Genomic DNA, 12513 nt, shown 5'->3' on the forward strand with positions numbered 1-12513 from the left:
TATATATTTAGCAGTCTGGCGAGTAAACAAAAAAGTGTACTAGCCAATGGCGATTCAATTGCCAAGGTGTTCGTAGAGGGCTGTATTTTATATTTTTACATTAACAATGTAATCAATATTCTATTTATTAAAGCCAAGTATGAATCTCTTCAAATGAGTGTTTTTAAGCATTTTACATTCAAAATAATAACTCAAGGCAGTAACAATTTATTTTATAACGATACAATATATTTTATTTTTGTACTTGTGTTCAGCTATTCTTTTTAACAGTTAACTTGTAACAATTTTTGTATTTTTCGGGTCATCAGTCATCAAAACTCTGTAAATATTGGTCTATTGGTCACAGACCAATAGGAGATTTAAGTTGATTACTCACTAAAAACTCCCACAGATCACGTTTTTGGGCCATTTCAAGTCATATGTTGACCTAACAAAGTGGTTATATCTAAGTGTGAGTTGATTACTTTTTTTTTTTAATTAGTCTTTCCATTAACTCCATTATATGGTTCATTCAGACCGATTCGCGAACACGCACGATCACAAGAGGCGGGATTTATCGCATGAACCAATCACAGCCGAACATAACCAGTCATATTCAATCATATCGCAATGGAGGCATTGCCTCCTCTCTCTCGTAACTTTCTCCCATTCATTCTCAATCTCACCGCACGCCATAGGGGGTCTATTAAAACTCAATGGGCTCATACTGTATATATATATATATATACAGTGGGTACGGAAAGTATTCAGACCCCCTTAAATTTTTCACTCTTTGTTATATTGCAGCCATTTGCTAAAATCATTTAAGTTAATTTTTTTTCCTCATTAATGTACACACAGCACCCCATATTGACAGAAAAACACAGAATTGTTGACATCTTTGCAGATTTATTAAAAAAGAAAAACAGAAATATCACATGGTCCTAAGTATTCACACCCTTTGCTGTGACACTCATATATTGAACTCAGGTGCTGTCCATTTCTTCTGATCATCCTTCAGATGGTTCTACACCTTCATTTATATATTATAATATTTTCTCTTTTCGTGATAGAAAATTACTCATGCTGTAATAACATTTCAGTCATACCTCCCATCCCATAAATCATAGTAATATCTTGCGAGAATGGATCCAAAATCCTGATGTTAAGGCACTGATGTATATCTATGTCTTCTGTGTCAACTTGATGTTTGTGTTTGCAGGTGCCGCTAACATGTTGGCGGGTCAGAAGAAGAACCTGTTTGCGGTGGCTAAGACCTGGTACCAGCAGTTCTCCGTACACACCCTGAGCCTGATCCAGGGAAACCGCTCGGTGTGCGGATTTCACCTGGGGTACCTGGACTCTGAGACCGAGCTCATCGCTCAGGCCATGGCAGCCGTTGTGGACCTGTATAAACAAAAATTATATTTTTATTATTTATAAATTATTAAAATTAAAGCCATACTGCTATCTAGATTTGAGTACTGGCCATTGAGGAACAGTGATAGACAATATATAGAACAATATTCGCTGATATTCAGACATTTTGAGATTATTGCCATTTGTAAATAAATGTCTGATTAGCCAGTTGAAAGAAATAATCATTTTGCCTATTGTTGTTTCTGAAATAAACCGACAGCCTAAAATGTATTTTTAACTTTAAAGGTAGTGTAGGCGATTGCTATCAGGATGTGAAGAGACTTTCAGCCAGCATAACAAAAATGTTTATGGACCTGTACAGACAGGGCAAGATCAAGCCCCGAATTGACTCCACCTACCACCTAGAACAGGTGAATGAATGAGTGTCAGACGGGAGCTGATGTATTTTGGGGAAAAGAACGCGAGTATAATTATATCTGGAAGTGTATTTACGCCAGGAAGTTGAAATCCATTGAGATTAAATATATGCGAGGGTGTCAACTCAACCACCTCCCATGCCTTGTACTCCTTCCACCCTTTGATCAATCGTTCCTGCCTCGTCCCTCACTTGTTCTTTCATCCATCTTTCCCTATTATTTCTCCTCCTTTCTTATCTCTCCTGTTGCTATGGAGATGTCTCTTCCTGCTTACAATAAGTGAGTGCGACTGCGAGCTGATACTTTTATGACGATCCGGGCTTTTATCAGCCTCGTCAGACTTTGGTGTTATTGAAAATTCGTAAAAGGAATTATGAAGTGCTTTCGCATTCAACTGAAGCGAATATTTCACAAGACTTGAGCTGATGAGAAGAGCTGTTTGAAGCGCTCTGTGTATGTTGATCTCCCCGTCCTTCGCTCTCATTTCCTGTCTCATTCTCTTTCCTCAATCTGTCCACAAGTCAATCGTCAGGGCCAGGTTGCTTTTCCCTGTTGCTAGGAGATGGCTCGCTGTTGCCGTGGTGCTGGTTGTTCGGTAGAGTGGTAAAGGAGAGGTGAACTGGGGGGGAAACAGAGTGGGAGACAGGTGGACTGACCAGAGACTAGCTGATATACTGAACACTGAAAGAGGAAGAACACAAATTCATCTTCATCTGCATTTTAGCATTATATGATTGATAGTTGGATATATTGACATTATTGTTGCTTAGCTAATTAAACAAATAGTGTATATATGTGTGTGTGTGTGTGTGTGTGTGCGCGCGTGTATGTGTGTGTGTGTGTGTGTGTGTGAGAGTGTGTGTGTGTGTGTGTGCTGAAATAAACCGACAGCCTAAAATGTATTTTTAACTTTAAAGGTAGTGTAGGCGATTGCTATCAGGATGTGAAGAGACTTTCAGCCAGCATAACAAAAATGTTTCTGAACCAAATCACCTACCCTGCCTTTAAAGACCCTCTAGACTTCTGGTACTCAGGGGCGTTTCCAAATTTTTGTTCAATAACATGCTATTTTAGTAATTCATAGTTCTCACTGCTGTAAATCCAAAGGCTTGTAGCTAGAGGTCATCTGCCACCTTATTCTCTGGAGTAAGAGTAAATTTGGAGACATTAAGAATCTCATAAAGGATGTTTGTGTGCGTGTGAAGTTCAGTATTAGATCAACTGTCAACAGCTTGTTAGATATTCTTACCACAGCAGATGGCCAGTCAAGCTGCTCTCTCTGCCGTTCCTCATCCGCACCCTCACCAGTCTCTCTCTCTCTCTCTCCTGCTCAGGTTGGTGATGCCATGCGTAGGATGCAAGAGAGGAACAACATCGGTAAAATTATCCTCACCACCGAGCCAATGAAGGAAGAGGAGAAGAAAGAGGAGGCCAAGAAAGACGAGGAGAAGAAGAAAGATGACAAGAAAAAGGATGACAAGAAGAAGGAAGACAAGAAGAAGGATGATGCCAAGAAGGAGGAGAAAAAGGAGGAGAAGAAGAAGGAAGAGGCCAAGAAGGACGACAAGAAAGCAGAAGAAAAGAAGGAAGAAGCCAAGAAAGAGGAGAACTGAGTGGAGAGAAACATTGTGGATGTGCTTTGTGTCTGTGTCAGCGGTTTGGGAGTGGTTTGAGTGAGTGTGTGTGTTATGTGTGATTGTGTGTGTGTATGGAGGGGTGTATAGTGTAATTAGCTTAACCCCAGTTGATTCCTGACATTAGATCTGCATTTCTGCAATCATTCAATCAACAGAATTCACACACCACTTATGTTCACCCACACACACACACACACTTTATACACCAAGGGAACACACCACTTTATCGTTCTGTTGTAACCCGGTAGTATTTATTCCCGGTTCTGCTGCGTCCTTTTTAACTATTTCATATGACTGCATGCCACCAAGGCATGTTAGGGCAGTATTATCCTTTTTATAACTATCACGGCAGTGTTTACTCAACCAACGTCTTTAATTATATAACAAAATAACCTTACTCTGCACCCTTTAAAATCATACTACCATATCCTCTAACGTTATTCCTGCCAAACTAATGCACTATAAAATTATTGTATATCACTGAAATATTCTTTGTAGACGCAAACCAAAAACCACCTCATTCGCTCTCTACACCCCTCCATGTGTTTGCGTACCCACTGTGAGTTTGGCTTTTCTGTTTCCTTTTCGTCTCTGTTCTGAAGTGGGTGCACTTGTTTGATTCGCCATACGTCATCAAAAGTGAAAGAGCCTTTTTTTCTGCCCACCTTGGTATGCAAAAACAAGAGCACCCACCTACACTCCCATTGTTTATGTTGTTTTCCCCTTATTGGGCCAGACTCACTCACATGTACTCAAGCCCCGCCCCCGTGGCGGAGTCAGGGTGGTTTCTGATTGGCCGAGAGGGACAACAGGCTTCTTTTATGCGTACACATGTGCACATCGCAGACGTTACCCCAAAAACTAACAAGGGTGCTTTAGGCTTCAGCTGATCAATGTGCCATGTCATTAAAACGGGGCAAGCGCCAGGGTTTTAATGAGTCTAGCTTGGCAAGCAGGACAAATTATAGAGAACATTCTCCCAGCCTTTTCCCCATCGTTTCTCTTGTATCAGATGTGGACTCATAAAGACAGGAGTGGCCTTTCATTCCAGAACCTCCTCCAGGATTCCAGGATCCTGACGCTTTCCGCCCCTCGTTCCCGTGACTGCTTACCACACGATCATGCTGACCTGCAGCTCGCATTTAAATATGATCTCCGCTCCGTCTGGCTTTTCTAACTCCGCTCTCTCTCGCTCTCTACCCATTTCGTCATTGTGGTTGGCATAGCAACAGCAGTTAGGCTAGTTAGGGATGACAGTTAGGTCTCACCCCCACATAGCAGACGGACACAAACAGACAACCACTCGCAGCTTCTTTTATACCATAAACTTTGGTGGTTTTATTTGAATGCATTTAGGAATGTGGCTACACCCTCGCTTAGACATGTCAATCAATCCCTCTGGCTCCTCCTCCTCCCCTGTTTCTCAAGAGAGCAGTAATCTACTGCCTCCGCTGGTGATTTATATGCACTGCAGTGCTATCATTCAAGTAATCAAGACACCTGCTGACCGCTCTCTTTCTTTTCACACTGTGAGTCTGGTTCATTTCAGTGAGTGTTTATGTGAAACAAAACCAGAGCCCCTCTTTTATATGTACGTTTGTTGTGTGCGAGTACGTGTGTTTCTGTATTTGGCTGTCTGTCCTCAGGTTTGTTGTCGGATTTAGATTAAAACATCTTTCTTTCTGTCTCTCTACCTCCCTCATGCTACCGTCTGGCATTTTAACCGTCTCTTTCTCTCCTCCTCCTCCATCACTTTCTAACTCACCGCCACTCTTGAATATTCCGGCCCCCGTGAACGGCCTGCAATGGTTTGCTATCGTTTGCACTCAGCTTGCACTTACAGAGCATGGCGTTTCCACACCCAATCCGCCGTATCTCTGGTTCCTGTCCGGGTTTTCACACCGTTTCAGTCACATTCTCGTTCTCCCACCAACACACTCGCTCTGTATGCGCCTCTAAAACCGAGAAACAAGCGTTTGAACGTGCATGGAGATGCTCAGAAGGCCGCATTGTTCGATGCATGCTCGTGTTTACATAATCACTACGAGTGCAGATGACCGTTCAGGCGCAGAATGCACTGGGGTGGGTGTGGAACAGCCATACTAGTCTGAAGAGTCACCATGTTCCAACTCACTGAATCCCGATCCGGTTTTGAGTTCCGGATCCGAGGGATTGAGTTTCAGTTTCTTGTTGTGTTCCGCTGGTTCTCTTCCTGTGTTCCTGTGGATGGTGACTCAAGAGCACCAAGTGACCCTAACTAACTTAAGTGAAAAATATCCGTCCTCTTTGTATTAGGTTTCTTTTTTTTTTTTGTATGTTTGTTTGTTTTTGTGGTCTGCATTTCAGTAGTTTGAGTTCAAAAGGCTTTGCTGCAGTTCCTCTAAAATGTGATGAATCATGTGATTTCGTTGGTCTTGACCGAGTGTGCCAAACTTTTTCGTGAAGGCATGACCTTCGCTATAACTGTGCTTACTGTACTGAAGAAAAAAAAACGAAGAATGAAAGATGAAGAAAAAAAACCTAACCGTCTGTGGTTTTTGTCAAAATGACCTTGCAGTAAAAGATCTTGAGATTCTGAATTCGCTCCTGCCGTGTGTGGTCGACAACGCCCTGAATATTATTGGTGCTGACTGATTTCCAAATTTTGTTTTCCGCTACCGTTCGAATCCATGCAAAACCTCTCGTTCTCACTGTGCCTCAGTCGTAGACCAACACCAGATTGCCTCCACGCATGTTTACACGCGAATGCATATACACGCACGTAGACCGTAGTTCGTCCCTAACTCCGTCTCAGCTCTGCTGTCCTGAAGGGCTGGAATCTCATTCCCATTGATCTGAAACCCCCCAGATCAGGTGTACTGTTGTTTACGGATGCACTTTTGTGTATCATGGTGGAGTTCATCGGAAATTATGCGTCTTTTCTAACCTATGACCCGAGGTAACCCAACAAAAAGATCCAGCAACAGTCAGAACGAACGAATGATTCATGTCTGTGTAGTTTTCCAAGCTGTTTCAGGATTTGCTGGCTATTCGTTGTTTTTTTGTTTCTCAGTGAATGTACAGTAGTAATTAATCGCGATCCTGAAAGGATATAGTTCACCTAAAATTTTAAATTGTCATTATTTACTCACCCTCGTGTTGTTTCAAACCTGTGAGACTTCCTTTATCTGTGAAGCATAAAATGAGATATTTTTGTCCATGCAATGGAAGTCAATAGTAACCAAAAGAAAGGATTTTGTTCCCAACATTCTTCCAAATATTTTTTTGTGCAGAAGAAAGAGTCATGCAGGTTTGGAACGACATGAAGGTGAGTAAAAAAAAAAAATTGGGTGAACTATGCCTTTAACATCTAGTCTTAGAGGCCCGTTCACGAGCAAACCCTGCTGTGTTTTCATTTCCAGACGATCCAGCAGCGACATTCCGGTTCTGGAACTCATCTCGGCTGCTTATGACATCAGAGCGGCTGTCGATTCGGTTTCGTCCCTAGTTCTGTCTGCATTGGCTAGTGTTAAGCGCCGCTGGGTCCGTTCAGAGACCATTCGGAGCACCCACACCCAAAAACAATGACATCTGGGCTGGGAATGCTCACTTTAAATCTCTCAAGGTTTAGACATTATTATTATTATTATTATTATTATAGCGTGATGGTTTGGAGTATTCTTCCTCTTCCTTTTTTTGGAGCTCACAACGGCTCCACAATGAGCTCAGCTGCAGGTGCGAGAGTCTCTCGTGGATATGGAATTGTGCGACTGGGAGCCAGAGAGGCTCGGATCGAGCCAAGCTGCTTCCTTCCTCAGTCTCTCAATCCAATAGCTTTCCCAGAACAGGAAACGCCCCTCAGGTTTGCAGAGTGCAGAATTCCTGCTGCAAATGCAGCCTTAACCAGCGCTAAATCGCATCATGCCTAGACGTTATTTAGGATGTTAGATACGCAAACGTAGTGCAGTTTGGTGTGCCTACAGTGAAATGTATTTATTAATTTATGCGTTAATGAAAGCACTAATGAAATGAAGCTTCGAAAGGCTTTTAGCTCTAAATTTATACGGCCGATGTATTTGCCTTCTCTTTGTCTGGCACATATGAGAAACTGAGTCATTGTGGACCGTTTCCCACACATGCTCAGCGTAACGGGTCTATCTTTGTCTCGCAAATGCACACTGCACACATCTCGCAGTCTTAATAATGCACTTTTTGTGTACATTCGGATGCATACTTGCGCTAATAAAGATGCATGGTGACTTTGGAGACATTTCGGAAAGATCTCGAGTCACAAAAGGCTCCGTTTGCACTCTGAATTACAGTTCCAACTTTCCTGCTTGGCTTTTTGACTGAAGAGCCAATCAGAGGCACCAGCTTACATTCCTGTTCACTGATTGGTTCTAAATTCAAACCCCGCCCCTATCCGTCAGCATTAATGCTCCTCCCCCTCCACACACGTCAGAGAAGCACCACGGGTTGTTTGTGTTGTTGTTTGTTTCTTGAAGCCCTCCATCAAAACTTTCTTCATATAATTTTGAGAATCTGAAGTGCTGCTGTTTCTGTGCTTGACTCTGGGTTGGTTGGACTGCGTGTGGTCATGAGGACCGTAGAGTTCATAACGCTTCTGTGTGTGATGTGACCATTTTGCCTTACATGTTTTCCAGGACTAATTAAAGAGCATAACTAAAAGAGGTGTTTACGGAGTCGTTATTAAACATGCTTCAGCCATACATGCTTATAGAGAGATACACGTTATTTAGGGGATTTTATTTCAGTCTGAACTGAGGTAATGTAGAGAGAGTAGCGTAATCAGATCTGATCCCCTTTCCAAGTGTTTTTTAACAACTCCCAATGTTCTGTCATTTACAACACATCATGTTCTCACTGGGTAGTTTCATATTTATGTTTTAAGTTTTCCAGTGTGACCATATTACAATAACTGTTGAGGGGAAAATACACAAGATATGTGTACACTATTTATTACTTGGCATATTTGCCTAGACTTTCACTATAGTTATCTAAAAATTCTTAAAACAAGATACATTTACTTTACGGTAAATCTAAGAACAATTGAGGTACAGGTGTAACCAAAAAAAAAAAATTTTTTTCCAATTGACTGATTTGGTAAGAACTTAATTTACATGAAAAACAAGTAGCTTTTTCGTACCTGTTGTCACAAGTGTTTTGACTTGTTTTTAAACAAGCCACAGTAAATTTTGCTACAACAAGAATTAATATATTATGTAATTTTCCTTCTGATCTGAATGTTTTAGGGATGTTAAGACGTTCTGCTGGAAACAAGACAAAGATACTGAATAATCCTTTTATTTAGGAGTAGTGAAAAAATAGGAAAATCCAAACTGAACTAATACAAACCGTAAATAATTCACAGTTATTTAATTTAAAAACAAAACAATTAATTAAAATAAAAAATCTAATTTCCAGGCCAGGAAACAATAATGGAAATTTCCGTAATACTTTTTTTTTTCTTTCTTTTTTTCTCTCAAACTGCAAAAAAATTATTTTTGTTATGGGCACACATTTATAAACCTAAGATTTTTAAACATTTTTATCTCGTAATAACGAACAATTGAAAAGTCATGAAATTTCTTTTGAAATTGTCACAAAATCAAGCCATTTTAGTAATTAAGCAGCTGCAAAGAAAAACATCCCTTATACATGTGCAAAAAAAAAACTCCGATACAACAATCAGGAAACATCGTAACTCTTCAAAACAGGTTGTTTTCATATTATAATATATTAATAACAAATGTGATCCAAGTGTACAAGTTATTTTAGATGTGTTAGTTACACCCAACACTGAATTGAGAACAACAAACAACATCAAACAATCATGCTAATTAATACTATTCAGTAATACAATAGAATGAACATAAAAAGCGTCCAGAAATGGATTGCTGACTCACAAAAGAAATGACGCGAGCTTTCCGTCGATGCCTGAATCTAGCAAAAGCAACATTCCTCTAGAAAACAACATGGCACTTGTAACGCTGTGCACAAAATCAAGGTTCAGACTGCTTTAACATTATCCGCAGAGGTTCTTCTAGTGCCAGGTCCTGTCATGACCATGATTCCCAGTCGTCTCTTTCGGTGTCCAGCCTCATGACTGTGCTCATGCGAATTACCTCTGTGTTTACTACTTTTATGCCAGTGTGTTTGATGCCCTCTTTTAGCATGTGAACCCCGGGTCTGTCCGCTCCTGTGTCCATGTCTATGCCTAGAGCCATGACTTCTCCTTTTACATTGTCCAGTTGTTTTGTCTTTACTCCTGTGCTCTCGTTTCTCTAGAGTCGTACTGCACTCTAGTGTTTGCGTCTTCTGAGGTGCCAATGAAAACGCTTCATGTCCTTGGTGGGCTTCATTAAGACACAGTGGGCAGATGAACCGTTGGTCTGTCCGACAAGAAAACTCCAATAGCCTGTTGTGCCGCAAACAAATATTTCCTTTGGGTTCCCCGCTTACAACGATAACTGTGTGCTTTTCTCTGGGATAGCCATTGTTACGATATCTCAGGTGGGCCCTGCAGCACAAATCCTCACTTTCTGGACACATCTTGACGTTTTTGGAGTTTTCTGCTGTGCAGATTTCTCTCTCCGTGTGTCCAGGTCCGTCATAACGTGTGGGTGGAGGATCCTGAAGGCCTGTGTTTTTAAACCGCTCCACCACTTCTGCAAACATGGTGTTTTTGTTGAGGACAGGTCGAGGCGAGAAGGTCTTCCTGCACTGAGAGCAACTGTAACCCGTGTATTTGCTGCCATTTTTATCCCAGTATTCTTTAACACAGCTCATGCAGTAGTTGTGTCCGCAGGGAATCGTCACTGGATCCTGGAGTGCGTCCAGACAGATGGGACAGTTGAATGGATCGAGGTCTTCAAAACACTCCTCTGCCATTTCACGGAGTTATCTTAACTAATAATTAGCTTTAATAAATTCAGTGTTCTCTCTCTACACAGTAAGCTACGTAATCAAGTTTCATACCGAACCGAGCAAGTGAGTGCAAGAGAAAGAAAAAGGAACAGGTGTGTTTAGAGTAACCTGTTTGACAGGTTCAACTGTCAACAAAGTGTTTTTTCATTGCTTTTCCCTGAGAAAATACGCTAACAGCCAAAACTTTTGACATACCTATTATTTTTTTCCCACCCACATTTTAGAGTAGAAAAGTCATTAAAACTACTAAAAAAATCTAAGTGTTTTTCAATCTTTTTAAATAAAATAAATGTTGGGGAAAAAAATCTAAACTAACTTATTTTTGAGCTTCTTTAACAGTTGTCATCCTTGTTCTTGTGCTTAGATAGATAGATAGATAGATAGTTGTGGTGAGCAGAAGACATTTCTTTAAAAAGATACCTTCTGCTCATTACAGCTGCATTTATTTGGTCAAGAATAGTTAAAACAGTATATTACAATATTACAATTTTTAAATATATTTTAAAATGTTATTTCTGTGATGCAAAGCTGAATTTTCAGCATCATTACTACAGTCTTCACATGAAATGTCAGAAATCATTCTAATATGCTGATTTGCTGCGCAAGAAACATTTCTTATTATTATCAAGGTTCATAACAGTTGTTTCTTAATATTTTTTATGGAAACTGATCCTTTTTAATGATTCTTTTGATTAATAGAAAGTTCAAAAGAACAGCATTTATTTGAAAAATAAATCTTTTGTAACATTATAAATGTGTCTTTGCTGAATAAAAATACAATTTTAAATAAATAATTTCTTCCAAAAAAACTACAAAAATTTTAAGCATGGGCCTTTAGATCAAACAGCTGATCAAGAGAAACATACATTGCTTTGTTCAACCTTTTGAAATGTATTTATTCTTAGACGATCCAGAGGTTTGATCATTTTATGAGATCATTTAGAAAAAAACTGTTTCTGAAACTGGCCCCCTATAGTACAAGAAGTAAAATGACACAGAGCTCAACAGCTACCTCTGTAAGTTGCAAACATAATTCAGTTTTGCCAACACTATAATCAAGTGCATAGTATACATTTACATAAAATCAAGAATCATTTATTAAAACAATGTTGTAGTCATATTTGTAAAATTATTAAAATCTTCAATTTGTGGTAACAATGTCAAACAGCATGTTACAAATTACAACAACTTTATCCACGATATTAACCACACATAACTGCAGGGCTTGGAGAAAGCGGTGGTTTTGTACTGCCAGCAGCTGCTGGTGCAGTCCATGCAGAAACTCTGTCCGCAGGGAATCGTTGCTCTTGGAGCAGCAGATCTCTCAGCTCAGCCATTTTGATGAAGACAATGCAGTGGAGAGACCAGGAATACTGCCAAAGGCAGGTTTTCTGCTCTGAAAGCGGAGGACTGTGGGGGTCGGCTCTGTGCTGGTTGGGTTCGAGTAGAGATGCAGGGAAAATAACATCCCAGAGGGTACAAACTGATCACGTTCAATATGTTATGACACAATGTCAACAGTTTGTTTTAAACAAATGCTGAACATTAACTTATTTGGAAAGTTACTAACGTGCTTCATTTGAAATATATAACATTAAATCTGTCTGTCTGTCTATACATATCTCTCCATCTGTCTGTTTACACATATCATCTATCTATCTATCTGTCTGTCTGTCTGTCTCTCTATCTCTATCTATCTGTCTGTCTAATCTATCAATCTATACCGACTTGGCCACAAATATTAAGCTGATTCATGCAAATATTTCAGTTAAATTCCATAAGCTCCATAAGTTTATCATGATGAGTGTCCAACACGAACTTCAAATGCCCATTTGGATTTTGGCCTGTTGCAGACACTACATTCAACATAATGGTTTGTTTGAGGGTGAAATTTTTAAGCAGTCTCTTTAAATTTCCTGATGGCTGATGCAGTCAGTGTTTTGGTTGAGAGCAGGGGCCTCATTTATAAATTGTGCATACGCACAGATTTGATCTTAGAGTGTGCGTACGCTAAAATCCACGGCAACGTTCATATTTATAAAAACGGTCTTTGACGTGGAAAAGTACTTACCGCCACTTCAGGGTCTTAGCAGGCGTACACACTTTTCCTTGTGGCAAAGTCGGAGTACTGCAGCTATTTGAACATCTAAGCTGCAATAATAAAAGCGGTGTAC

General features: G+C 40.2%; 2 protein-coding genes across 2 annotated transcripts in view; one reads left to right on the forward strand and one right to left on the reverse strand.

The window, feature by feature from the left end:
- Window positions 1-8080, forward strand: part of vat1 (vesicle amine transport 1) — a 30243-nt gene extending 22163 nt beyond the window's left edge. The window contains exons 5-7 of the mRNA XM_016571361.1: window positions 1202-1388; window positions 1691-1769; window positions 3110-8080. Of these exons, the coding sequence (XP_016426847.1) occupies window positions 1202-1388; window positions 1691-1769; window positions 3110-3388 (545 nt within the window). The 3' untranslated portion in view covers window positions 3389-8080. The remainder of the gene's footprint in view (window positions 1-1201; window positions 1389-1690; window positions 1770-3109) is intronic.
- An 852-nt stretch (window positions 8081-8932) lies between these two features.
- LOC107754769 (E3 ubiquitin/ISG15 ligase TRIM25-like) lies at window positions 8933-10552 on the reverse strand. Its single transcript, XM_016571353.1, has one exon. The coding sequence runs from the start codon at window positions 10301-10303 to the stop codon at window positions 9422-9424; it is 882 nt and encodes a 293-aa protein (XP_016426839.1). The 5' UTR covers window positions 10304-10552; the 3' UTR covers window positions 8933-9421.
- Between the last annotated feature and the right edge of the window lie 1961 nt (window positions 10553-12513).

The sequence above is a fragment of the Sinocyclocheilus rhinocerous genome, unplaced genomic scaffold (genome assembly GCF_001515625.1).
Source record: "Sinocyclocheilus rhinocerous isolate Xijiao unplaced genomic scaffold, SAMN03320098_v1.1 scaffold1063, whole genome shotgun sequence".
NCBI lineage: Eukaryota > Metazoa > Chordata > Actinopteri > Cypriniformes > Cyprinidae > Sinocyclocheilus > Sinocyclocheilus rhinocerous.